Source organism: Melopsittacus undulatus, chromosome 8 (assembly GCF_012275295.1).
Source record: "Melopsittacus undulatus isolate bMelUnd1 chromosome 8, bMelUnd1.mat.Z, whole genome shotgun sequence".
In the NCBI taxonomy this organism is placed as follows: Eukaryota; Metazoa; Chordata; class Aves; order Psittaciformes; family Psittaculidae; genus Melopsittacus; species Melopsittacus undulatus.
Genome location: NC_047534.1, coordinates 8,945,364 through 8,973,009, shown reverse-complemented (window position 1 = coordinate 8,973,009; position 27,646 = coordinate 8,945,364). Strand labels below are relative to the sequence as shown.

The 27,646-nt window shown below is 40.3% G+C and overlaps 1 protein-coding gene across 1 annotated transcript; it reads left to right on the top strand.

Annotated features, from left to right (window-relative positions):
- On the top strand, positions 1 to 27,171 carry TMC5 (transmembrane channel like 5). The gene is made up of 23 exons (XM_031044025.2): positions 1 to 103; positions 7,586 to 7,747; positions 8,312 to 8,511; positions 8,868 to 8,963; positions 10,453 to 10,557; positions 11,328 to 11,427; positions 12,010 to 12,100; positions 12,422 to 12,670; positions 13,857 to 14,008; positions 14,490 to 14,634; positions 15,208 to 15,363; positions 15,757 to 15,923; positions 16,432 to 16,510; positions 16,885 to 16,982; positions 18,656 to 18,751; positions 19,349 to 19,424; positions 20,842 to 20,975; positions 22,118 to 22,291; positions 23,717 to 23,795; positions 24,105 to 24,197; positions 25,291 to 25,392; positions 25,684 to 25,729; positions 26,291 to 27,171. Exons 2-23 carry the CDS (start codon positions 7,674 to 7,676, stop codon positions 26,404 to 26,406), a joined length of 2,628 nt encoding a protein of 875 aa, XP_030899885.2. The 5' UTR covers positions 1 to 103; positions 7,586 to 7,673; the 3' UTR covers positions 26,407 to 27,171.
- The last annotated feature ends 475 nt before the right edge of the window (positions 27,172 to 27,646 follow it).

Below are 27,646 nucleotides of genomic sequence, written 5' to 3'. Positions count from 1 at the left end.
GCCGTCACCGGGGTGGAGTGACGGTCTGCGGAGCGCCCGCCGCCGGTACGGCACCTGGCGCGGGAGAGCCGGGGCCGGGCAGCCCTCTCCGGGCAGCAGGCAGGTAAGGGCAGGGGTTGGGGCTGCGGATTCCCGTCCGCGCTGCGGCTCCGCGATCAGGGCCGGGCTCGCCGGGACTGGAGTTTGCCGGGGTCTGAGCAGGGTCTGCACCCTGCTGGTGGGGCTGGAAAGTGGCTTCTCCATGTGACTGCCCTGGAGAAGTCACCCTAGCTACCTGGCAGGCGACAGCACTTTACCAACTTAGCTACTTTGGGGTGATAGAACTGTTAGGGCTGGACTGCACGCGTGCTCTGGGTTGTGCTTGGCAGCTGCTATCTGAGCTGTACATAACCCTGATGTTGGTGTCAGCCCTGCGCTGTGGTATCTCACAGCTTTATCCCCCGCTGGTCACATACGGGCTTCTGCTGTCTTCAGCTGGAAGGGTGGGTCCCATGGGAGAATTAACAGCCGCATCCTTCCCTGGTGTATTTAGCCACTGTGCTACACTTCAGTCTGCGAGGTATTGCACTAGCTTTGCTGGGGTCAGCAGCTTCCAGCGGGACATCTGATTTCATTTTGGTGTAGGTTGCATGTTGGAGTCTGCTAACTGGTGAATGAATGCGTCACTGCATTTTCCAAGTGGCAGGTTCCGAGTTTTATGTGTTACTGTGGGTGGTGGGAAGCCATAAGTACTTTTGTATTAAACAGGTGTGAAAACTCTTAGGTTTAAATAGTAATGTTCTTTGTGGTCATTCTGTCACTTCCTCAAAACACACAGGCTTACTATTTAGCCTCAGTGCTACTTTTGGGGTTATTTTTGGTTTGTTTTTTTTTCTTTGCATCCTAATCTACAAAGGTTGGAACATTTTTATGCAGGAGACTAGATATACATCTAAAAGCCAAGATTTTATTGCTAAGTCTCTGTGCCTTAGTAATGCTCCGTTAGTTAAACAAACCTGCAAGCAGTCCATGGCATGGCATAGGAGCTGTGTTAACTCCTGCTTCCTCTGACCTAGTGTTGCTGTAGTGTTCTCTACCTGACCTGGGACCAATAGCAGCCTGATCCTGGCTGTAGTAACAGCAGCACCCTTTCAGTAGCTCTAGAGCCACTTTTGAGGTGTGATAGTTGAAGCGTTGGTGCTATGTCAGTCCCTGCCCTTGTGACACAGCCCTGATGTGGGATAAGGACAGCAGCGGGCTGCCTGTGCTAAGCAGTGTAGTTAAAACGGCAGCTGTTCTGGGCTGATATGTCAGTGCTCCACTCCAGTCAAAGCAATTGATTTCAGGTGTTTGGAGGTTTTTTGTTCTTGATTCCCCCCCTCCCAGAGTCAGCTTGCTGGGGGGACTTTGATTCTTGCCATGAGAAGTGGTAAAGTGGCAAAATGGCATGCTATAGCTGTTTGGGCTGATACTACAGGAGCCGGCACTCTACAGTGGTGTTCCTGTTCAAATTTTTGTGGAAAAGCCTCTAATTGTGACTTCTGTAGTGCATAGCTCCTGTATGTTTGTTGTAGAATAGAATTGTAACGTACTAACATGTTACACTGTGTTTTAATGTACCTGCATTTTGTCTGAAAAGAAAAAAGAAAGTCTCTATGTGAAATTATTTGCCAGCAATTTGAAAGCTGCATATAAGAGTTTTGAAGAGTTAGGAGAAACCACTGACAAAATTGGTTCTCTTTTCCTCTGACTGGTTCTCTCTGGGGATTTTCAAGCTTCTTAGTTGTTTCGCCAGAATATTGTGGATGGGTTTTGTGTTCCCTCAGGGCTGTCTTAAATGCTGCTTGTGCAAATAGTAATGAGATGACAATATACTAGGAGGAAGTTAAGCTAGAAATTATGAAAAAAAAACCAACGCCCTTTACTTAGTTCAACGACATTGTGTATCTTCAAATCCCTGTTTATCATCTGAATTGGCCGTATGTGTAGTTTTTGTAAGCTTTTCCCAATTGAACTTGTGAATGAGGCTCCTGTAACTGATACTGCTCATTAAAGTGTAATTTGAAGGTTGCATTTAAACTGGAAAGATATCCATTGCAGAATAAACAAAGCTTTCTTTTAAGGCAAAATGTTAGAACTGTTCTAGTAATCAGTATCAATAGCAGAAAACTAATTCCAGACAGGTGTTCAAAAATTGCTTTGTTCTTTTTGGTAACCAGTCATTTCCTTCAAATACAAGTAGCTGATAATGTTGGCTAATGGACAGACTTAACTGGTTTTACAGAACAAGATTCAGTCCCGTTGTATGCAAAGAATGTGATAGTCTGCAGTTTGCAATTTGAGTCCCAAGACTGACTTGCACTGATATGAAGTGATTCTTGCCTTAGCCTTTTTTTTAGCCCTTAATGGTCAGACTGAGGTAGGTAATATTTTTCAAGTGTTAAAGAAATAATAGAGAGTTCTCTTCATGGTTTCTTATTCTTTCTAATCTTTCCTCTCTCTGCCAGGTACACTGTTCTTACTCTTCACTATTTCTGATTTGAGTAGTTATTTATCCCTGATTGCTCCTCTTTACCCAATGCTCATAATTTTCGCAATGGATTAAATCTGCAACTTGTGGTCACAGTTAAGAAAATAAAAGCAACAAAGCAGCAAATAAAAAGACTTGCTCTCCAAGTGATCTCTGGGGAAAGGATTAGGTAATGCAAAATCATAGTGATATGTACTTCAGTCCTTAAGAATTGTGATCCCATGGGGCCTTTTGGGTGGAGAAGCAAGGATTTGTGTGATAGGTTAGGGAAACTACCATGAATTTCACAGAATTAATGAAGTATCTGGACTTTCATCCACTGTTGTTAAGCAAAAACTGAGGTGTGTTGCACATCTTTATGATACTTTACTGGACATTAAAATTTGTTGTAACAATTTTTTGAATGTTTCAGAAGCATGTTTATAATAAAAGTGTCTAAATCAGGTGAAGAAATAGAAACCTGTTTGAGACACTACAAACACAAAGTAGTTGGCAGTCCTCAGAAAGCCTTGTCTAAGCAGCCACAAGTGACAGAAAGGGTATAACTTACAAACAAAATGAGCAGGATGGAAATATTGTTGTCTTAACTCTATGGGAGGGGGGATAGCAAGAAGGATGTTAAAAGGAAAAGAGAAGGCAAACAAGTGAGTAGGTGCAGGAACAAATAGGGCAAATAGAACAAAAAGGGCAAATAAGGAGCAGAGCTCATGATACTGAAGCAACAGCTAGAGTTTACTCCAGGGACCAGCTAGCTGAGGGCAGAGATAGTCACACAGTCAGATGTTCCCCATGTCAGACAGACACCATTCTGCCTGCCTCTGCCAGCCTGCAGCTGCTCTCTGCACCCCACTCTCACCAAGGACTGTGGGACAGGGAGAATGGGATCTGAACTGTGGTAGGTAGCAACGCACTATAGGTCTAGGAACTACCTTCCTTTGTGAGCTCAAGATCCAACAAGCTGTTGGGAGACTGTAATGGGGATTTCTGTCACTTTCTCCTCCCCCTTTCCATTTTGGTTTTCCATTCTTTGCATATGCAGTAGTATGCAGATGAGTCTTTTGTGCTACTACTGCATCTTCCACTGGGAAGATCTTTTATACCAGAGGCACAATTTACATTGCTAGAATTGAAGGTCTAAAATAACAAAGTTTATATTGGCTCCTGTAACTGATCCTGCTGATCAATAAAAACACAGTGCAAGGCTGGTAGGAGGTGTTTGTTAGCACAGATTTGTACGGTACAGTGGCAATATGCATAGAGGTGACTTTCATTTCCGTGTTTGAATCACATTTGTTTCATTGCTAATACATCAATTCACAATCAGGTTTTCTTGAGCATAGTGTTGGATTACTGTCAATTCACAGGCTGTTTACATTTTCTCAGAGGCTTTCCTGGTTTGTTGCAGGAGTGCTGAAACTGTTGATATTGAGATAGTTGAAGAGTAATGGTCGGTACTGGAACTTAGTTGTTGATGCAGCATGTAATCTAGTTTTAACTCTGGTCTGTCTCTCAAACTCACTTTTGGCTTCCAGAAATCAATCTAATTTTTTTTTTCAGTATGAAGCTGTGTGGGACATGTTAAACAGGACAGGGATTAATGAATAAAAATAACTTGGGTAGCAATCAAGTCCTGTTTAGTTGCACGGTACAAAATGAAAAGATATTTATGGAAACAGAATGAATCCAACTTCTGAATCAGTTCTTCCACGAGTTCTATTCCCTTAATTCAACACTATTAAGTCAAATATGAGGTAGTTCTGGAACTTATTGTTTCCATTCCTCTTCAAGATTTGTGGAAGTAGAATATACTTTTATGTAATTTTTTTTGCTGAGAAATTATGGGTAAATGACTTGAAGGTCTATGTGTCTTTCCCGGAACTTGATACCAGGTCAAAGGGCTACTTTAGCAAGACGTTCATGTTTGTTTGATTTATATTCTAAATGAGGATTAGTGGCTATAGCAGAGAAATACCTGTACAGGAGTGGATGAAACTGACCCGGATTTTTTTTTCAAGGCTGTTTGTCTATGACGTGAAGGCAGCTATTTTTCTGGGAAATGATCCAGATGTATGAGTGCACTGCTTGGAGTTTCCTGCTCTATATCATTACAGTGTGTTAGATGACTTAAGTGAAAAGCACTCACTCCCACCTATCCTGTAACTTACTCATATATCAATTATTGTTGAACACGCAGATCTTAAAATACTTAATTCCCCAGAGGAACACAGGTTTTGTCTAGTTGCTTGCCTAAATCCAAAATGTCATCTAGCACATGGAAACCACTCTACAAAGGGAAGATTTGTCAAGCTCCTGCGTTCTGTTTTTCACAAATAATCTCTTTCTCCAGCTATTTTTTTTCCTTTTACTTTTTAAAGGGAAAGCTAAGTCTAAACATGTATCTTTTCCTGGAGCTATTGTTTACTGCTTTCCATCACAGGCCAGAAAGAAGGAATAGATGGTTTAGCTTGAGCATTACCTGTTTCAGGTTCTTTCCAATGAATTAAGACTGGTTAGAAATTTATAAACTTCCAGTCCATCAAACCAGAAACTAAACCAATAATGTAGGTATCTGATTTGAGAAGATGACTTTCTCATTATCAGTGGGCCTGGAGTGGAGGAAATGGGTAGATTGTTATGCAACCTGTACACATTTGGCATGCCTCCTGTACACCCGGAGCACGTCTGCTCATACACACCTTCATCCCACCCTTCAGGTGGCATAGTAGTCTCTGAGTGACTACAGCCACAGTCAAGAAGCCTATGGGTTATGTGCATTCATGTTTCCTTGCATGCCGCAAATGCCTTGAGCTTGAATTTATTTAAAACGCTTAAAATACCATGAGTGGAGGAAAAAACAGTGGCTTCAGATGCTGGGTTCAGTGTTAGATGGTAGATGTCCCTGTGGATTTTCATAGGCATGAAGTGCTTCTTATGACTCAAAGGAAATAAAGTGGCTAATAATGGAATCAATAGACAGTCTGTCTCTGGCTTATTTGGGTGTCCTAGCCAGACTTCACAGATACGCTTAGAGATCTTTAAAATGAGTGAGAGAAAGAAGTTATGAATGTGTTTTTTAGCCAGGTCAACCTTCTTCTGATTGGTTGTGCTTTAGGAAATTGGTTGATAGAATTGCATGATGCTTCCTACCAGCTTGCTTCAGGGTAATGCTGATTCTACACAACCCATGCATTTCCATCAAACTATCTTCCATTATCTTCACTCAGACTAGTTTGAATGAAGACCAGGCACTGTTTAGATCAGTGCTCAGCTTTCCAGCTGCCTTGCTGGCAGGCTTCCCAGCTTTCTGGATGGCTGAGTTCAAGTAAGTTGGGTTCCTAGAAAACCAGTTAAAACCCAAAAAAATTCATTTTGCACACTCTTCAAAGGGAATTGTCTGAGAATTGTCTTCCCCTGAGTAATCTTTTCCTCTTGAGCTTTTCATTAAGGTTTGAAATGTAAAACATTTTATAGGGGGAAATTCAGTTTTCTGAGCATGTATTTGCAGAGGTCCATGATTACCTTTTCCAGGAATTGTTTCCATGCTTTTTAATGGAGTATAAGGACAGAATGCACTAATTCCTGAAGAGTTTGTATATTCTAAGCTAGCTCCCAAAAGATCATAATGAGCTAAGTGGTTCCTGTCAAATAAAACCTACCTCTTGGGAGATTTAAACTTCCTGTGACTTCTATGTAAGGGGTTTAGATTCCTGGGGTGCTTGTTGGTTTTCTTTTAGAAAAGAGAGGGAGGCTCTGCTATTACTTTTCTGAATACATGAGACTCTCACTCTGTTTCTATGGGTGCGAAGTGGCCTGAAAAAAACACAAATGTCATCTAGGGGAGACTATGTTTTTAGTTTCTTGTTGGCAGTAATCACATTCCACTGTTTACAGAAGGGATGGGTGGCGCACCGTATATTCAGATTTCCTGCTATGCTTTTTAGTGAATGTTTGCTGAAGATGTGGGCCTCATAGCATGCTTCATCAGGCTGTAATGCAAGTGTAAGCAATGTTCTTATTAAAATGTAGGACTTCAAATTCAACCAACCACCTGTGTTTATGTGCAAATCTCTGCAAATCAGTGTGCAAAACCTGGGCAGTGCTTTACAACTGTGTCACTCTGCAAGATTTTACACCATCTGCCAAGATCTTTAGGTGTGTAAATAATACAATAGTAATTTCAGAGCTGCTTTTGGCAAAAATGAGAAGATTTTGACAAGCCTTCAGAAACTAGGCACTGCAAATATCCATTTTGAAGATACTTCTCTTCATGTGATACTTCCGTTACTGCAGTAGAAATCACAAATAAAAACCACTGCAGACAGAGAAGCTGGCTGAAACTGTACTGTTAAATGAGATTCAGCTCTGCTTTCCTAGGAATGGAGCTGAGATAAAAGCAGGGTCTGATGGGTTCTTTCAGACCTGTCCTTTATTGTTTATTGTTTTTTCTTTCCCTGTTGAAGAGCTTGCCAGCTGATCAAACCTGCTGTTGTGTCTTTAAGCTAAAATTTGCTTCCTTTTTAATTTTGAGTATGACTGATTAATTGCAAGAAACTCCTGTTTAATTTTGACTTTGTTTTTCTAGCATAAGGTTCACTTTTCACTGACTTACCTGGACTTCTGTTCATTAAACTCTGACCAAGTCTGGTTTGCTTAAGATTAAAGTGGAGCATTCTGTGAGAAATAAAGCTAAAACCAAATTTATTTACAGGATCAAGACATGAAGTCATTAGAAGAACTCTCATTAAGAGTGGGGTCTCTAAATAGTGCCAGCTCTGTACATAGCAGTGTTCCAGTGGGTCCCTTGTTCACAACTAAAGCTTAGAAATACCACTGCTAGTAGGAGGGTGGGCAGACTTCACCTCTTAGAGCTTCCTATAAAGAAACATTAGCTCCCATTTTACCTGCAACTTCTGTTGGATCCCAACTTAGTGACAGTAAGTAGCACCAAGTTAGAATAATTTCTGATTTGTACCATTTCATCTGTAATTTGTTAGCAGGGTGGCGAAATTCCCTAACTCAGATGCTGAAAGGAACTTCTTTTCATTTTGTATGTGCATATGTCTGTTTTGGAACCAGGTCTGTAATCAGTCTTCCCATGAACATAGTAATGAAGCAGTAGAGACGAAAATAAGTAGTATTTCATCTCTCAACCCAAGGACTTGTCATGTCTTATCATTACAATGAAGCCTTTGAAAATCCAGACTACCACTTGTCAGAGACACTGGAAATTGATAGAAGGTAAGTTTGTTTAATTTTACTGTTGTGATTGTGCCATAAGCAATTAAATTCTCTATTTATATGCAGGAGAAGCTTCTTCTCCAGAATTTTAATTTATGGAATTCTTTTAATGTCTCCTTTATGCTTGCATTCTCAGACACAGGTTTTTTAAAACTGCTATAAGGAAGGCAGCATTCAAGAGAAATAGCACATCTGCTTTTTACCTGTTGGATGAATTTATCGGTTCAAGGTATCTTAGTATTTATGGTACAATACCATGGAAATTTTTTAGTTCCAGTAATTTTCACAGTGTGCTATAACCCTGGATGTCCTCATTTTTTCCAAGCAACTATTCCTGTGTACATAGAATCCAAGCTAACTCTAGATGCAGAAATTTTTAGTCTTTCTAATTCAGTTAATGACCAAATCAGAATAGTGATGTTAGAGTTCTAAATACAAAACACCTCTGAGTATCAGTTTCCTTTATAAAGTACTCAAATTTGATGATAATAGGCAACAGTTAGTAAGGATGTCTATGGAGAGGTTTTGTGGCACTTTGAGTGTTCATTTTTATTGTTCACATAGGAGGAATTCTCAAGAGAATCTGTTCTCTTACCAAGTCACTTATGATTCTTCACTACCTGGTTCCTACGGAGAACACAGTGGAAGAGGACAGAATTACCCTCTGGACATACCAATGGCCTCCATGAGACACAGCTCTGAATACAGTGAAGGTCTACCACAAGTTAATGTCCTAAGAAGAAGTCCATATGGAAATTACACAGGTATGCAGTTTCTCATACGAACAGCTTACAGAAACACTGAAACAGATAACGTCCTGAGGGAGTCCTGTAGCTCTGGAAAGCTCAACTCTATGTATTTGTAGATGCTGGCAGTGGGGTTTTTTTTGCCTTTTTTTCCCCCAGAAGTAATTCAGATGTTACATTAACAGATCCGTGGACTGTCTGTTGTACTAACAGATCCGTAAATACTGACTTGTGTGGACTGAATAAATTGTTGAGTACTAGGATGTACACTGGAGTGAGATGCAGGAGTTTGGTCAAGAGGGCTGATACTCTGTGTGTGTAAATAATTCATATCAGTACACAACTTTCTGTATAATTCTGATTCCATTCAACAGATAATCTTTCCTTTGAGCCTGAGTCTGAACTGGCATACAGCCCACCTTCTACCTTCCATAGCCCCTATACCCACAGCATTTCCAATGAACCAGAAGGTAAGATACAAGGATTGTGGTGTGTCAAGATATTGTATATTAGTCTCATCCTCCATAAAATAACAAATACTTAAAAGCCTTTTGGTTCAGATATGAACATATTCATGTAATAAAAGGAACCATAAAACAGAAATTCTATTTTACTATCCTACATTGTTGTAGCTGAATTTTTCAGTATCTTCCTACAGGTGATGATCTTTGTTTCCTGAGCAATGAAATATGTAATGCCTACTCATTTTAACCCAAACTCCCTAAAAGCGGATCAGCATAAAACAAACTTACAGTTATCTGAAGAGGTTTACTATAGGAGGAAATAGTGTGCATTTTTGATACTCTTTAGTGGCTTTTTCACTACATTGTCTCTGTGTAAATTCTAGACCCTAATTATTATTATTAGAGTTTTATACTCCTTAAAATACAAGGGGTCTGGAATAGAACAATCTAGCTTCTAATTTAGGCTGTTCTGGGTAGGAACTGTTCTCACCATATTGAGTAATTTTTCTGTTACAATCAGTTCAGTTTTTGTCTGCTGCTTTTGGAATGTAACTAAGAATTCTTTTCTGGAACCTGGAAATGCCTCGCTCAGTGAGTGACTATAGAGATAGGGCATTTCCAAACATTACCTATCGCATAGAGCTTTTGATACCTGGTAGGAAAGAGAGTGCATTTCCATAACTAGAGGAGAAATGTCTGGGTGCTGAAAGCTCAAGAAGTACCTGAGGAGGCACAGATGTTTTTCTTTTTCTGATTCTTTTTAGTTGCTGAACAGGAAGTTGTATCCAAGTGTAAATGACACTAACGTTAAGGAACCATTAGATCTAAATAGTATATATGGTGCAGCCGCCTGCACCATGTGCATCAACTAGCAGGTCCATCAGTCAGTTGCAGCCTTCCACACCAGAGGGTTGACCTCAAAAGGGGGATGTAGTGTTGCACAGATTTGCCATTAGCTTACTGGGAAGGCAAAGCAAGGAAAGCTGTGGCTAAACTCATCTGCTTCATAGCTGGAAGGCAGATGCTTTTAAGGAGCATAGTCACTAGTGTTTGGATAATTGCATGAAAGAAGGCTGAAAGAGCAGTTGCATTTTGGCTCCAGGGAAGTGAGAGTCTGATACATATAGCTTGATTCAGCTATGTTGTGATTCAGCATGATTGTGATTCTAAAACAATCCATCTGAAGTGTGAGGATTTTTAAAGAAAGGACCTATCTTCTAGAAGAAAGTCTTGAACAATCAATGTGCACATTTATGAGTGGGTTATCCAGTCTTCCATGTAACTGAAGGCTATGTTCTGTACCTGTCTTCCAAGATGTATCTGAAAAGCTACATATGGTTGTCAAGCACAACCACGAAAGAAGTGAATGGGGGATATATATTTGCATGCAGGGAGTGAGATTGAAGGGTATACTTTTAAGTTGTTTCAAAATTCGAATTTCTGAAGTCAATTTGCCAGGTGTATCTGGGCTTACTGACCAGTGAGTGTTATTTAGATAGCTTTATTCGGAGACGCAACAGAAGACCACATGATGAGATCTTCATGACTTCTTCCAGTGTGTTTGAAGCAAATCCAGTGGGGAAAGAAAGTAGGAGTTTAGGTAAGTGGTTCAATATTAAATAGCATCTTGCACAAGATGGTGTGGTTGATACTGTTCCTGATTTATTCACCAGAATTGCATGTACAGTCTTTCTGTGGTAATGGGAACAACTTGGTTTTGTGTTAACACTAGTGATTCATCTTTTATACTCTACTATCACATTAAAATCCCACGATAAAGGAAGCACAGTGCAGTCTGAATGTGTTAAATCATAGACAGAAAAGCTAATCTCTTTATTAGAATTTATTTGACCAGCTAATGGAATGTTTTCTGCCAGTGTGTCTGGAATTAGCATCAAATTCCAGCTATGCAAAACCAGCCTGATTGTCAAGTAATACAGTTCTGTCTGTTTCATAGGTAGGGCAAAGTTTGGGCAGAAACATAAACTAAAATTCTAGAATAAATAAAAGTTTGGCTTTCAAGCCAGTACATAGCAACATAGCAATAACACTATAAAACACTGATAAAGCAATAGACCAGAATCTTGGAGTGTGACACTTTTTTGTTCTCCTTTGTATTTCAGCTCTTTGTATGGACACTAAACAAGCATCAGACAAGTGATACTTGGTTTTAACATTCAATACTGTACTACCTATACCTGTATTAGAGTACTGATGGAGCTGAGGATATTCTTGGGGAGTAGTCTCAGAACATACCACACTTTGGTAGCAATGACAATGGGGAATGTTGTTATATCTACTTCAGATTTTGTATAATTATTACTGTATTATTATTCCTAATACTTGGATTTTTTCATGGGTTTTATGCAGAGGAAACTTTAGTTGAAAATCTTGCAAGTATGTCCACCAGTGAAAGGATTAAAGCAATACAGAAGATGCCAGAGACCATGAAAAAAAAGAGAGAGATCAGGTAAAAATAAAAATGTGTCTGTTTAGTTTTACAAACATTGTACTTTCAACATCTAAGTATCAAGTGTGGGTGTTTGCCACCTGCTCAGCTTTGGTTTGTCACTTTGGAAGAGCCTAAAGTATTTTTTAATACACTTTGAAAAAATTAACATCTTGCAAGGGGAAATAATTTAAAGATGGTTCATTGCCCTTTATCTGGGTGAGAAGAATCTCTCATGGTAATATAAAAATCAAGGCCTTGACATTTGATTATGAATGATGGCTTGTGGTTTCTTTTCAAAGGAAACTGGATGTTGGCCATTGAAAATGGAGAAGAGAGCAAATGGTCTCAACCATCCTTTTGTGTCCTCACAGAATATATTGAAGTTTTGTTCCCAGAGTGATATGCAGAGGGATTAGAATATGTTGTCATAGCATGGACAAGAGCCATGGTGTCAGCTAGTAGAAAAGGAACTAGCAGAATAGCTCCATGTTAACTTTCTTCATATGGACGTGTATGAAATACCATTTCCAGCAGCTTCTTTGTCATCTTGTTGTAATTACAACTCATGCCATTGTCATCCCCTGCCCTGCTTTTCCACAGGAATAAAGTTCTTAAAGAAATAACAAAAAAATCAAGGCACCGCAGTACTCAACTTTGCTGCTGCCCACACTGTATGCAGGGAATAGCAGTGGTAAGTGTCAAACTCCTGTCAGCCACAATAGCTGCTATGTTATCACTGTCTGCAGAGGTATCTGGTATCTAGCTTTATCTTTTATATAAATTTATGTTACTTGCCAAAGAACTGGTTAATTGCTGCAGTCTTTGCTAATAGCTACTTGCATTATGGTAGTACTTAGGAGCGAGAGTTGGGCATCTTACGGTGCAGGTGATGGGGGAAATTTGTTCTTATCATAAAATGTAACTGCAAAGAATGTGAAGCTTCATTAAGTGAATGTGAGTCTTGTTCAAGGCTGCTTGCTGAGATTGATCTCTCTTCTCTTTTGCACTTCAGTCATTTCGGCGATTTGGAAATAGCGTGTCAGAATATTTTCACCTACTGCAGTTACAGCAGAAGACTCTGAAGGTCATTGGTGCCGAGTTTGGAACAAGTGTTCTTTCTTATTTTATTTTCTTGAAGTGGCTGCTAACTTTCAACATCTTCTCATTCCTCATAAACTTCAGTTTCCTCACAATTCCTCAGTTTCTTGCAGCAGAATCAAATAACCTGTCATTCACAGGTCTGGAGCTGCTCACTGGAGCTGTAAGTATGTAACAGTGGATTTGCATTAGTACTGTGTGCAACAGATCTACTTTAAAAACTCACAATAGAGTAAAAAACTTACTATCTCTTATTATGGAGTTAGAATTTTATGTGACTAGAAACAATATTCTAGACACTAGGAACAACAGAGTGAGATGAATGGAACTTGTCCTGATGCACTTGTCTCACTGTCAAAAATTGCTGTGTTCAGCACTATTTCAAGACTTTCATCACTCTTTGAGAAAGCAATGGCAAAGACACAAAGGAAGTCAGCGATAGCTTCAATGGTCTTCAGTAGGACATTTTTCCCATGCTGATTTTCCTCTGAAAACGCAGGGCAAATTTCCATACGTGATCCTGTGAAATTTGCTTATTTCCAAAACTGTCCTTCCAAGGAGCACACAGATCTGTCTGTGGCAACCTGGTGAATTCAGTGGGGCCTGAAGACAGAAGGGCCTTCCATTGTGTGGAAATCTTTACTTTCAGGGAATAAAGTCCCAGGCTGTTTTTAAGGGAAGTTTTTGCTCTGCTTTAACTCTACTGGTATTCATCAACTAACTGATCTGAGAAGAGATTTTTTTAATGTCTTTACTGTAAAAAATGTGTCATTTTTACTGTTGTTAAATGATTTCTATAGTTAATAAACAAGAGCCTGCTCTTACTAATGCTTAGTTGAGAGGTCTTTTTAAAGAGGAATGGTATCAGCTTCTTCCTTCTAAAATTGCTTTTAAAGTGCGATGTTTTGTAGTAGTGCTGTTTTGCAAAGTACAATCGTTACTGCAGGAGTTCAGCTATAATCTAGTAGCTCTAGTGTTAAATGTCACATGGTTCCTTTATAGTCAGTACAGAACCTTGATCCCAAGAAGGAAGCAATTAAACCTTTCAATCTTTAGGAATTTTCAGAAAAGAGCAGATCCTGCAAAGACATTGGATGCTCATGATCATACCATATGAATCTTCAGAAGGACACAAGTTATTTACATATCTCTAGAAGCTCTCAAGTCTATGGAATATTTTAGCTGATAGAAAGAAACAAAGGGCCTGATATTTAGAAATTTATTCACACTTCTGCTTTCACATAAGGAATGGGATGTTTCCACTTCCAATAACTGGGCTTCAGATGATGGTACTTCTAACCATATGCAGGTGATAGCAAACATTCTGAATGATGTCCATGTCTTTTCAGGGTTATTTTCAACAAACAGTACTCTATTATGGCTTTTACACCAATGCTACCATCAGTAAAATAAAGAATGGTCCATCTTACAACATGCAGCTGGCCTATATTTTCACTGTTGGACTGTATTTTGTCATCTGTTTTCTTATCTTGTTGTTCAGGTAAACTAACTATATGTTCTTGTTTCACTTATATTAAGGTCAATGGCAATTAGAATTACCTGAGTTGTTTCTGTAAGTCCTTATTTCCAGGTGTAGAGTTTAAGTAGAAGTTTCTGCTCAAAAGACAGTCTCCAGAAATCAAATCTTGTTTTAGACAAACAAAGAATAACTGTGAAATAGTAAGGGACATGCAGAGAATCCCAGTTCAAGCCAATGAATATCACGATACCCCTTTTGTAAGCTGTTGCTCCTAATACCTTCTGGTACTGATGTGGCCTTCCAAAGGTAAAGATTGTCAGCCATGATTAGAAGGAAATGTCAGAGTTGTTTCTTACATGAACATTTATTTTCTGTTTTGTCTTGTGTGATGTGCTCTGACATAGGTGCAGCAGCCTTGGGGTGGGACAGAAAAGCTGACAAATCTCCCTTCTTTCCCTGCTGTGCAGATTTATGTATCTCACAAACTTAATTTTCATTGCAGCATGGCAAAGTCCTTCTGCAGGAACTTCCTTAACCCTCAGGCATTCTCTGGGAATGCTAGCAAACTTCTCTGCACTTGGGACTTCAATATCACGAATGAAAAAGCCGTGAAGCTGAAACAAAAGAATCTCAGCACACAAATAAAGGTACAAAGCACAGGAGGTACAAAAAGGTAGAAAGGTACAAAACTCACATACATGAGTCACTCTGCCAGAGACTTATTTCTGCATAGAAATTTGTGTACGCACATAGAAGTCTCTGGCAGAGGGACTCGAGCATGCTAGCCCTGTTGCTCAGAGATTTAAGGTTTCTTGACTGTTAAGTTTCATTTGATTTGTACTCCTGGAGTTGTCTTAGCTACTTGCTTTTCTTTTCAAGCTACATATAAATATTTGTATGCTTCTGTTCTATTGAATGAATGTGACTCCGTGACTTTTAAATATTTGCTGGACAGAGTATTCTGATTTTCCTTCCTGCTATTTAACCATGTTGTAAACAAAAGGCACACTAGTAATATCTGTGAAATACAGGGTAACTGTCAAGAGAAGAGACTTTTAAGGCAGGAACACGAAGTTGTCCAGTAAATGTTCCCAGGGTATTACTCTGCCCATCTTCTAGAGAAATAATCTTTCATTCAGTCTCTCAAGTAGTTACTTGAAGTGAGTTTTGCTTTATGCTGTTGACTAAGGAATTCTTCATTAGGAATTGTTTCCTTGCAGGAAGACCTCTGTGAAGTAAACCGGGAAGTACTAAGTTTTTCTGTAAGAGAGAAAGTTGTTTGCATTGTTATTCATTTTGCTTCGTGGGCTGCTTCTCTGGGAACAGCAGTAGCTGCTTGTGCTGGTGTTTACTTCCTCTCTACTAATAACCTGGAGGTAAGGCCAGATTTTACGTCTGGTTTTGGACATGGGTATCTTACACTGAGTGCAAGCACTGGTCTGTTCTCCCCTGTCACCTGACAGCTGCTTTCCTGGGCTCATGGCTACCTTAGGGATACCTTGAAAGAAATAGCAAGAAGTAGCCTCAGCAAGGCCTGCCTCTCCTTTGCCAAGGAGCTACATTTAATGTGGGGCTACCACCATTGGTCCCATGTAAAATGGGGGAAGGGGAGAAGGTTGCTGTGGTGTTGGACATGGGCCCATAAACCATGATAATCCCTAACTTGTGATCATGCAGGGACATGTGCCAGAAGTCTTCCCTGCAGACACAGCTTGAGGTAGTCTTTTGGTTAAGGCTCTAAGTTTTGTTTTGTTTTTTTCCTCTTTAAGCTATTTATGAAAGGGCATAGAAATGACCTAGAGAGCCAAGCTGCCATGTTGGTGCTACCTATTATCACATCTGTCCTCAACGCATTCATCCCATTCTTCTACTCATGGCTTGGACGCCTGGAAAGATTTCAGACTCCTGGACAGCATATATATGTCACTATTGTCAGGTATTTGTTGCTACCACCTCTTAGTGCTTTTTGTCTGAAGTTGCCTGATTCTTCTTGTTTATAGCAATCTATGTGTAGGTGATGTGGTGGGCAGTAGGGAGCTATGGAGGAGAATTCATCTTCTCCAAAGAGCTCTGTACACTAGGGAAAGGAAGGGGAAAAAGGAGTGATGAGATCTTACTTAAATACAGGTGCCTGAAATTAACAGTGTGTAACCACTGGTGCTTCTCAGACCTTCCTCCCCTGTGGAACCCACACACCCAACCAGCAGCCTCTTTAGCAGAGGCTGTGCCAAGGTTATCATGACCAGTTCCTTTTCCACCAGGACAATAGAATAATGCTGTGCTTAAGCTTCGAGGAGAGTTCCTGTTGGTCCTGGCACTCTGCAGTGCTATTCTTGTTATACGAGGAGGTAATAGAGTGTAACCAATGATCATCCTGCCATCATTCCCTCCAGTGAGCTTATGGACCAGCTCTCAGTGCAGTTACTGTTACTTTCTCTTTTCAGAAATATCATCCTGAAAATATCAATTGTTGGAATTCTGTGCTACTACTGGCTTAACACTGTGGCTGCATCAGAGTCACAGGTAAAGTTTCAGAAACACAAATCTTTGATTTACAATGCCAGGTTAAGAACCACTTTTGTAAGAGGCTTAATCCAGCAAAGAGAAGTACATGTAGTGACTGGGGGAGCTGAATTTGCCACCCCAACATTTTTTTTACTTATCATCTCTAGAGAAATTAACTGTAGGAAAAAAGGAGTCTCCCAACTCTGGTCTCAGTTGGTTTGGAACACTTTTCAGTGAGAGGTCAACTAGGATGGGTCAGGCTGTTAGCAAATCTTTGGCCTGTAGCTCAAGTTTCAGATGCCCAGGCATTTGGGAACAATGTTTAATCACATAATTTTTTAATTTTAGGTAAGCATTTTTAATTTTTTTTTCTTTTCTCCTGCTTCTTAAAGTGCTGGGAAACTCTGGTTGGCCAAGATATCTATCGTCTTATTGTAGTTGACTTCATGTTTTGTTTGCTTGGCTCTTTCTTTGGAGAGTTTTTACGAAGGTGAGTACTGCTTTTCTAATCTTGTTTTCATTCATTAACCAAAGACTTGGTCTTTTTTTTCCAGCATGAGAAACACAGTCTAACAGAAGCATAAAACTTCCTTGGCTGCCTCTACCAGGCATAGCCTCTGATACTCGTCTTGTGTATGTTTCAGTTCCTTATTAGGAGGAGGTCAGAGTGTGCACCGTTGAACTTTCCCAATGTGTCCTTTTTTTTTTGGAGGTGGAAACGCAGGCAGGAAGGGAGCTGCATTGTACTCCCATGGATCTCCTGAATGGGGTGACAAAGAACCAAACGCCTCAAGCAGCAAAACTTGTTTTCTGCATATGCACGGGCACACTGCTGGCTTTGTTTAGTATATCCTCCTGTAATTTTTTTCCTCTTAGTTAGGTTACTCTATAGAGTGCACACAAGTTAATAATCTTGTTTTAATCAGTCTTAATAAGGATGCAGTGTGACTCTCAAGTGTAGAGATCTGTAGCATGGTAAATGAGAAAGTATTGTTAACCAAACATGAATACAGCTAAGCATTGTAACCAAGAAATAATTTACTTCTGACATCTGCTGCGTCTACCCTTCTGTTGCCAAACATTATTTCTGACTGATGGTAGTAAAGTATTTGAGTGCTTGCCAGCTTTATGAGCATTTTGAGTTCCTAGCCATACTTGTGTAGGAGACGCATTGTTTGCCCTTCGCACATGATGTGAACAAGACTGGTTTACAAGGTAGAACACTTGGTTAAAAACTTCATGTTAAATTAACACAAAACAACATTGAGAAACCCTTGAAGACTTTCTCTCCACAGCTCTTGCCAGCAAACTTTAATCTTACTCCTGTTTTTGTTCTGTTCAGATAGGAAACCACCTTCCAGCAAACAGCCTCTGTACCAAAACTGCAGTGTCAGCTGTGACGAATGTCCTCACTGAGCTGTGCAAAAGCACCGGACTTAAAGCTGTGAAAGATTAGAAGTACAATTGCTTGTATTTATGATGCAGCTGATAAGGCCATAGCAAGGCCTGTATTCAGGGATAGATGGGATAGCTACCAAAATCTGTATTGTTCTTGCTATGACAAGCAGAAATTGAATCTCCCCAGCTCAGGAAAAAAATAGATGGTAAAAATGGATGGTTGGTCCTCAGTAGGAAATCTCTGAGTACTTGCTTATCTGTGTATGTCTCAGCTGCTTATAAACTCAGTTAGTGTGAAGTAGGATATATGATGAGTATCAATCTTCAAGAGTCATTTTTTCTGACTGATTGAGGCTGAAAATTCTGAGGACTCAGCAACTGAAAAGCTGTTGCAATTTTGTACTGAGGCAACTTGCCATTTGGACTGTTTAAGCAGGAGGTCATACCTTTCTGATACACTTAAAAATCCTTATTTTTTCTTTTCCCCCCCCCCTTTTTTTTTTTTTTGAGTTGCTTCAACAATAGCCTAGGTCACGTTCCAACCCTGCTGTATATTATGGGAACCTGTTTTTCCCCAAATCTGTTTCATTTTTAATGTGCTGTTTTATCAGTAAGCTGTGGCTGCTTTACATGATGTGATTAGTGCAGCCCCTAAATAATTTATCCTTGATGTTTGCATTCAGGAGACCTTCTGTAGAGTTTTCTACAAAAGGTTTTATGATGTATTAAGTGCTATTATACTGTGGTGGTGGTTTCTTCTTCCAGAATTATTGGAACTACAGTCTGTGTGAGCCTGGGGCTGCCAGAATTTGATATAGGACGAAATGTTCTAGATTTGATCTATGCACAGACTTTGACCTGGTAAGTGTTGCATTTACAGCCAAAACCTCATTTGCACTTAGAAATACCATGGAACATTCTTACTCTGACACTTCTGGATGCTTCCCATCATGGGGGAAAGAGCAGGATACATGCTGAGGGGGATGACATATTAACTGTCTTTGTAAGGATTGTGACATGCCAGTTCTCTTGTAACTGTGCAGGTGTTACCAATAACTTTACCCAGTAGTTTACCCTGTGGCCACTGGTCTTGGAGAAACCCATAAAAGGGACACCCTAGTTTTGTTTACTTCCCCATTGGAATGGTGTTCCTGTTGAAATAGTCTCAGTATTAAACCCTAGAAAAGATGCCTTATTTCTAGAAATGAGTTGGTTACTCCTATTACAATAGAGTTTTACAGGCATGTACGTAAACTTGTACGTTTGAAGTTGTGTATTTTTAAAGGTTGACTTCTGTTACAGGATCAGCGTTAATGACAATACTATTAATGACTACATTTCCAAATAACCAAACTCTAACTGTATATTAAGTTACTGTGATACTGTCTGCTTTCAGTGCACTGAGAGCTGGGTGGTGAATAGTGAAGATTTAACTTTCTTATAAATCCTTTCTTGTAGGATTGGTATCCTCTTCTCACCTCTGATGCCTGGTATCCAGATAATATCATTTTCTATAGTATTTTGTGTGAAAAAGGTAACAAGATTTACATGTATTCATCATAAACTGACACAGTTTGAAATCTGGGCAGTGTTAAAGCGCTGGTTTTGTCTGGAGGCTCTGGGGTCTTGTATTTAGGGGAGCAGGTTTTTTGGCTGGGTTTTGGAGGGTGGAGTTTGCTTTAAAGGAACACAGTTTAGATTCAGGGGCTTGGGAGAGGGGAAAACTGTGGAAGGGTTAAGGAGAGGTTATTGGAAGGGTTATAGGAAGGCTTAAGAGCTCAGTTAGAGAGAAAGGGGAGAGAATAAAGCAAAACTAAAGGCTAGGGAATTAATAGTGTACAAGTGCATATGTCAATATAGACACTTAACCTGTGGCTGTCATTTTGGCTTCCTGCTTACCTTCTTACTCCCCACCGGTGGCCTCTCAAGCTATCTAAGCATAAGCAGGCTGGTTCAACTAAGGATCATGATGGAATTTTTTTTTTTTCAGGATTCTTTGTCTCAGTAGTAGGACCAGATGATACATCAGTTGTTGAGTCACCAAATTGTTTGCAGTGTTGCACGTAGAACAAAGCTATAGCCAGAAAGAGTGATTCAGAATTCAGAGAAATACAGAATGGTTTGGGTTGGAAAAGGCCTTAAGATCATCTAGTTCCAACCCCCATTCCATAGGCAGGGACACCTCACACTAGACCATATTGCCCAAGGCTCTGTCCAACCTGGTGGTGATGGAGCATTTACCACTTCTCTGGGCAACTTGTTCCAGTGCTTCACAACCCTCACAGTAAAGAACTTCTTTCTTATATCTAACCTGAACTGCCCCTGTTTAAGTTTTAACCCATTATCGCTTGTTCTATATCACTACAGCCCCGAGTGAAGAGTCCCTCCCAAGCATCCTTGTAGCCCCCTTCAGATACTGGAAGGCTGCTATGAGGTCTCCACGCAGTCTTCTCTTCCCCAGGCTGAACAGCCCCAGCTTTCTCAGCCTGTTTTCATAAGGGAGGTGCTCCAGCCCCTTGTTGTCCCTCATGGCCTCCTCTGGACTGGTCCCAACAGCTCCATGTCCTTCATACACAGAGGTCACCAGAAGTGTACACAGAACGCCAACTGGGGTCTTACGAGAGCACACTAGAAGGGCAGGATCACCTCCTTTGACCACGTCACTGTCAAAACTCATGTTCCCTAAACTATGGGTTTACGTATGCTACAAAAGCAAAATCTACTCAGCAGAGTTCTGAAGAACCCATCATTTTGCCTCTTACTACTTAAAGATGATATTCTTGACATTTTGTACAGTTTATCTGTCATAGTCTTATAAAAGAAGTTATTGGAAACTTTTGATAGGTGCAATTCCAGAAACTGCTGCTGGTAATTTCAATGGGATTGACTTAAACTGAGTTGCTGTGGCAGGTAACACCATTCCAACAGTCAGTGTACCTTCCTCTTTAAAGGTCAGTCTGATGATGAATTGCCAACCCCCTCGCAAAGTCTGGAGAACTGCTCAAATGACAACAACCTTCATGTTCCTGCTGTTTTTCCCTTCCTTCCTTGGAGTCCTGTCTGTCATTGGAGTCACTGTCTGGAGGTGTGGAAGATCACTGGCATTCAAGCCTGCTATGCTATGCTGTGTGACCTGATACAACACGGAATAACCTGTGGTTTTCTGTTGATAAAGCTGTATTAGTTGCTAATGGAAGGTTTCAGATATTCGTGAGCTGTTTTGTGTGCTGAAAACAAGACATGCTCAGTGAGTTTGCAAGAATGTGGTTAATACATAAGAAAGTAGGAGGAGAAACAAGGTTACATTAAAGTTTGGGGTTGTATTTAAATGGCACAGCAAATTTGGCTTTTCCTCCTCCTTAAAGGTTTCTGTGATCTAGTCCTAGTTCCTGAGTTTATTTATGTTATAGGCCGTAGTGGGTCTGCAATGGAAAAGCAGATGGAAAAAAAAACTCAATTGAGGTAAACTTCTGGATTATTTATGAACTTTAGGGACTCTTTTTGCAGTAAGTGCTGACCTCTGCAATCATGCATCTTGGTTGTTCCCAGGAGTTTAAAGCTGCTCTGTTTACCTGCACATCACTGGTCACAGTAAGGAGGGCAGCATGGATACCCCTTTTCTTTTTCCTGGCAATACTCAGCCACATGGTTATGATGCTTAGTAAGGCAGGTGACTACACATGAAACCAGGTGGGATGCAGTGCTTCAGAGCAAACATTTCCAGACTGCTAGTCAGAATTTCAGGCTGTTTGCAGCAGTTGAGTTTCAAAGCAAACAACACTTTCCTATTTCAGTCTACCAGAAAATGTTAATTCTTGCTATAGGCTGCCTTACTTCAACACATCCTGTTGTTACTGAAAATCTGTAGTGACTGATGTCTTCAAAGGCAAGGCGAAATGATGTGGGTGAAACTTTGACAACGTGGATTTTCTATTAGCTGTAGCTTGTACTACTGATTGACTTGTTGCGTTTATGTCAAGAGCTTTGTACCTGTCCATAGCAGCAAGGTCTCTTACCTTTCACTGCATAGTCTAGGGTGGGCATTTCAGTGGCTGGAGAGTGACCCAAGTTAAAAATCAAACAGAGATCATGGAAATTCCTAAGGGGTTCAAAGAGAGCAGTGGACTATAGCAAACTAATGAGCATCTTAATGCACAAAATCACAATGTTAACTAAATTACTGGTCAATATATGAAGCTTTAAGTAGCTGTTTTCTCACACTTTCAGGTTAAAACCTTCAGAAGGATGTGGTCCTTTCAGGGGTTTGTCTTCTATGTATGCTGCAGTCTCCGAGTGGATAGAAATACTGGAAAATTACACTGCCTCAAAATGGGTAGTGTGGATTTACCATAACTTGATTACAAGTGAAATTTTCTTCTTCATCCTATCCACTTCTATCTTGTAAGTACCTCCAAAAGAAAAGCACTGGAAAAGGACCTGAAGTGCAAAAAACTGCCTATGACATAGCCATTCTTCATTGAAATAATTGCAAGGTCCATTTTAAAGTATCAGAAATGGTTACTGTATTGGAAATTCATGTATTTGAAGTACATAATGAAGTTATAAAATCTATTCTTTTTGTGTTGGGGTAACAAAGCTCTTTACAAACCAGCTTCAGGCCAACCCTAGGATACACTGCTTTGAACTGAGTATTTCTTGTTTTCTGTGCCTACGCAGATCTTACTACCACTGGCACACTTTGCCTTAGGAACATCGGTGAAGAGAAACATGCTGCATACACTTGGCAGCATAGATTGCATTTCTGTTTTTTTTTTCACCATTGCTTTTTTAGTTTCTTCCTTCCTCATTGGGTCATAAATCAGCAGGGAAAAGCAAGCTTTCACAAGCACAGCCAGTACAGGTCAAATGTATACTAAGACTCTGAGCAACATAAAAAGCAGAAGTCTGGGAGGTGGTTGCTTTGACTTTTCTGACTATTTGTCATCAGTGGCATCATTAGAGGAGATGATAGCATGTAAAGGATAGCTGAAATACCAGAGGCACACTGTGGTGGAAGGGCACAAGTGGGAAGGACACATAGTAGTGCACAAACAGTGTGCTCAAGTGAACACACTACATGGGGAAATGCTATTAAGCAGGTTGCAGTCTGCTTCCAGCTAATCTCTGGTAAATTCACGTACTGTCCCCTTGGCTGAATTATATTATTTTGGCAAACCCAGTATGTAGGTGTGATGGTGTAGCTGTGCTGCCTGGCATTTCTGGTATAGGCCACACACACTGAAGAACCCAAACCTGTCCTGATGAAACCAGATCCCACTCATTCTGGTGGGACCAAAACTTGCCTGGAAGCAGTAGGTGTTCAGTGTTGTGATTTATAGTCCAGACATATACATAAGCAAGTGACAAAAAGTTGGATAAGAGCATTAGGCTCCTATTTGTTAACTGAAATGCACCTTGTATTTTTTACTTACTTTAATTGTACCTTTCATTCAAATAGAGGTCCACAGATCTTTGGGTCTTTTCCAAGATAATGTTTTAAACAACTTCATGTGTTTGCCATTCCTTGTCTAATGTAATTGTATACATCTATTTTTTAATACACACATGTGTATATGTATGTATATATGTAGATGTATATATATGTGTGTGTATCTATAGATAATAGAATCATAGAACGGTTTGAGTTAGAAGAGACCTTAAAGTTCATCTAGTTCCAACCTTCCTGCTATAGGCAGGGGCTATATATGTGTGTGTGTGTGCATCTTTTAATAGATAACATCTGTTAGGCAATGACAGGAAGGAACACTCGTGGGTGGGAGTGCTCATATGCTGGACTTTTATTTAATATTATTTTTTATTTTTTAGAGTTATTGCTTATCTTTACTGGCAAATAATAGAAGGAAGAAAGATCATGATCAAACACTTACAGGAGCAAATTATTAATGTAAGTTTGACTTTCAGCTTTATCTGTTAAAAAAACCTTGGCTTCCTTGTTGGCTGTCTCATGACACAATCAGTGCTATTGTGGAGCTGTGATCTGCTTTTCCTATGACAGGGCAAGGGGGGTGGGAGCCTTCCCCCATGGGAGCTGCAGGAAAACTCAGAGCTGTTGCAGAACAATTTTATCCTCAAGCTGTGCTGCTGCAGCTCTCTGTAGATGGATTATTTTAGCATAAAAGGAATTGTAATGATTATTGTGGTCAGTGGTTCCTTGTAGGCCTTGAGCTAATGATCAAATGCATCTTGACCACAGGGAGGAAAAGATAAAATGTTTTTACTTGAAAAACTACGGGCACTGCAAATGGCAAAGCAAACCCCATCTGCACCAGGAGGACAAGGCCAGCAGGTCAGTCTGACAGTTTAGATACCATCTCAGTTATGTGCTTGTGCGGTTTCATGGGGTTCCTCTAGCCTTGCAAACAGGCTGTCATGCTGGAATATGCCTGTATTTGAAGCTTCTTGTAAGTTGATTGATGGCTAATTAACTCCAGGCAGGAAAAGGATACCATGAAAGTTGCCTAACTGTGTGTTCCAGACTAGAATTCAGCCTGGGAAGAATATAGAGAATTTCTTGCCCTCACTAGACATCATTTATGATTGTGAAACTGCAGGAAAGCATTCCTCATCTAAGAGTGCAGTGATGGTTACTGAAGGGCTTGGCCATGCTTGAACCTTGCCTAGACTGAGAAGGAAGATGCCTTCCTCTCCTGACTCTATTTCCTTAGGGTTTCACGGTTTGCTTCCCCACCCAACCTTTTCAGCTGAGGTAAAACTGCGTGCTTTGACCTAACCCCATTTTAAATCCCATATAACACCAAGATAGGTGCCTAATGTCTTAAGCTTGAACTTATTTCTGAAGTTAGTCCTGCCTCTGAGGTATCAAATTAGTGTTAAAACATGTACATTTAGGTGCTATGGAGTTGGTTTTCATTTGGGTTGAGTGAAAATTCTTTGACCCTATATACTGCTGAAGAAAAAGGGTTTGTTCAGTTCCTCTCCTTTCTCTCCATAAAACATATCCCCTGGTATGACTGACTGTCATTAATGTGATGATACAAATAAAAGTAAATAAGCTTTGGTAATAATTGATATTGATATATTGATAAATAGTAATACCTATGTGCTAATATAAACAAATATAAATATTGACATGAAGTGAATGGGCATTTTCTGCCTGCTGGGGTTTTTCAAACATTTGACAACCCTGTGGCTGCATCCAGGAGTCCCACCTGGGACCCTGAGGGCAGGGTTTGCCACAAAATATGGATGTTCTTGTACTTATTAAGGTCAGATTTCAAAAGGAGATGCCAGAATAATCTTATTGTGGATCTAATAGAAGAGCCACCTCCCTAGAACAAGGGTCATAGCCTTGGGTGGCTGTAAAGTCAGGGTTGGAAGCCAGACCGTAGTACCACTAATGCAGCTATTCTGTCTTTCAGAGAAGCTCTTCTTCATACCATCTGTCCTGGCAGCCTGCCCAGCAAGTGCCAGACTACCCAGAAAGGGCATATGACAGAAATCAAAATGCATCCTACAACGAGGTGAGATGGTCAAAAGCAGGAATCTCTGCTAGATTTTTCTATATAGAGCCTGGGGCAAGATGCAGACGAGGGGTGCATGTTGAACAAAGAGGTCATCCTGTATGCATAGAAAAAATTTTAAGGATTAATTTGAGCAAAATGTGATCAGAATAGCTGTTGGAATACTCATACAAGCCTGCTAAAGATCTAGAGAGTATGGTTGTGTTATACGTAACTAGTAACTTTAAGTACAAGATAAATGGCATATCAAGGAAACATCAACCTCAATCTCCCTGTGAATTTTGTTTCCAGTATCCCTATGCTGCTGGGATCATGAAGGGGACTGGCTTTCCACAAGGTAAGCAACAAATGCAGAATACAGAAAGCAGCTTGTAGAAGCTCAGCTCAGTAAAAGTGTTTGTTACAGTACAGACACTGCTCATAACAGATGTAAGAGAGGCAGGATTTTAGCATCTTGTATGAAAACAAAAAAACTGGGGGTTTGGGGTAAACATTTCCTATAGGGTGTGCTTGTTGTGATGTTGGTGGTGACTTCTGAAGACTGAACACAAGCTTTTGTATCCCAGAGAGTTGAATTTCTTTGGATAAAATGAGATGTCTTATGGGAGCAGCCACAAGCAAGAACATTGTATCACATTAGAGAGATGTTTTATATCTTGGTGTGAACCTCAGCAGAGGCTATTAATGATGTAGAGTCCTTAGGACACGGTATGTCCAGAACATAAAAAAGCTACAGAAACTCAGTTTGGTAGGTTGAACTATTCCTGGTTTACACAAACATGTAACTGCATTCCAAATACGGGACAGATGAGACACTTCAAAAGCATGGGGCACTTCAGTGGGGTGGTTAGTGTAGTGACAACAGCACAGTTAACGTTACTTCCCCTGTGACAAGCAGGGCTGGAGGGCAGCCCATGCAGCAGTGCGCCCCGCATGTCAGAGGCAGTGGCGATCGCGCTGCGGGCCAGAGAAGCAGCTCAGTGGGAAGATGAAGATGATGACACCTATCCTTGACTGCGAGCCAGCAGAATCAATACTGAACGTACAGTGAGTGGTGTTCTGCAGAAAGCAGTGCTCGATTGCACTGTAAGGACTGTGAACCATTTGCACCTCCCTTTTCACCCTTAAATGGAAGAAAAATATAAGAGAACAGATAAAAAAATGCATCCTGACTGGAGTTTATTATTGTGATGGGGAATATCCTGTGTGTTTGGTTTGAAGTAGGGATACTGTGCTGACAGCATTCTCCAGGACTGGCTCACACTCTGACACTGTAAAGGTCCCTCCACAGCAGTCACTTGCTCTTGACTAAAGAGAGGAAACTTGTGCCTAATTGTAAATAATGCTTTGTTCCCAAACTATTTTTATAACAGTTATATTGTTCAAACTGTTTTTATCTAATCTAAACCAAAAGCAATGCATTGGCCAGATAAAAGTAGTAGGAAATTAAAGTGCAGTTGTTTTTAATGCTGAAGAAGACATTTTAATGGCTGCAAAGTAATTTGTGTGAACCACTTTAAGTTTCTATTCCATTTGCACTTTTCTGAGCCATTGTTATGGCTTATTACAGACATTAGAAGTTATCAAACCCTTTTTTAAAGAGTGATTACTCATCAAAAGTCTCATGTGTAAAGCCGCTTCTTGTAAACAAGAAGTTTATACAACCTTTCCTGTAAAGGGTAGATTGGGAGTAACACAGGTGAGATTTTCTTTATCATGTATGACTTTGAGACCCTTGATGCAGCTTCTTTTTATTCAGAGGCACAACTTTGCCCTGGTTTTTAGCCCAATTTCTACTACTTCCTGGTTTATTTCTCTCATTGCTTTAGACATAAAAATGCCTTAGAGAAGAGGCACAACTTCCTGTCATGCTTGTAATTTGGGTGAAAGAATCCAGAAACAGCCACCAAAGGTACAGAAAAAAGGACGAACTTTATATACAATGTGAGACCAGAGGTTCAATTGTATTTAATATGTCTTTCTATATGCAGAGCTCTGGAATCTGGTTGTGACTACTGACGATCTTAAGGTCCTTTTCAACCCTAACTATTCTGTGATTCTGTGAAATGGGCCTGGTGTTTGCACTGAGGACAATGACTTTAGTGCCAGCAACTCATATAGCAACGGGCACTTGGCCTCCTGCCAGCTGCTCAGGGAGTGCCTGTAGAACATAGCAGCAGAGGTTACAAGCATAGCATACACACGCGATAGGATGTGCACCAAGAGATGAGGTGTGGTGGTTCTGCAGCGCAGG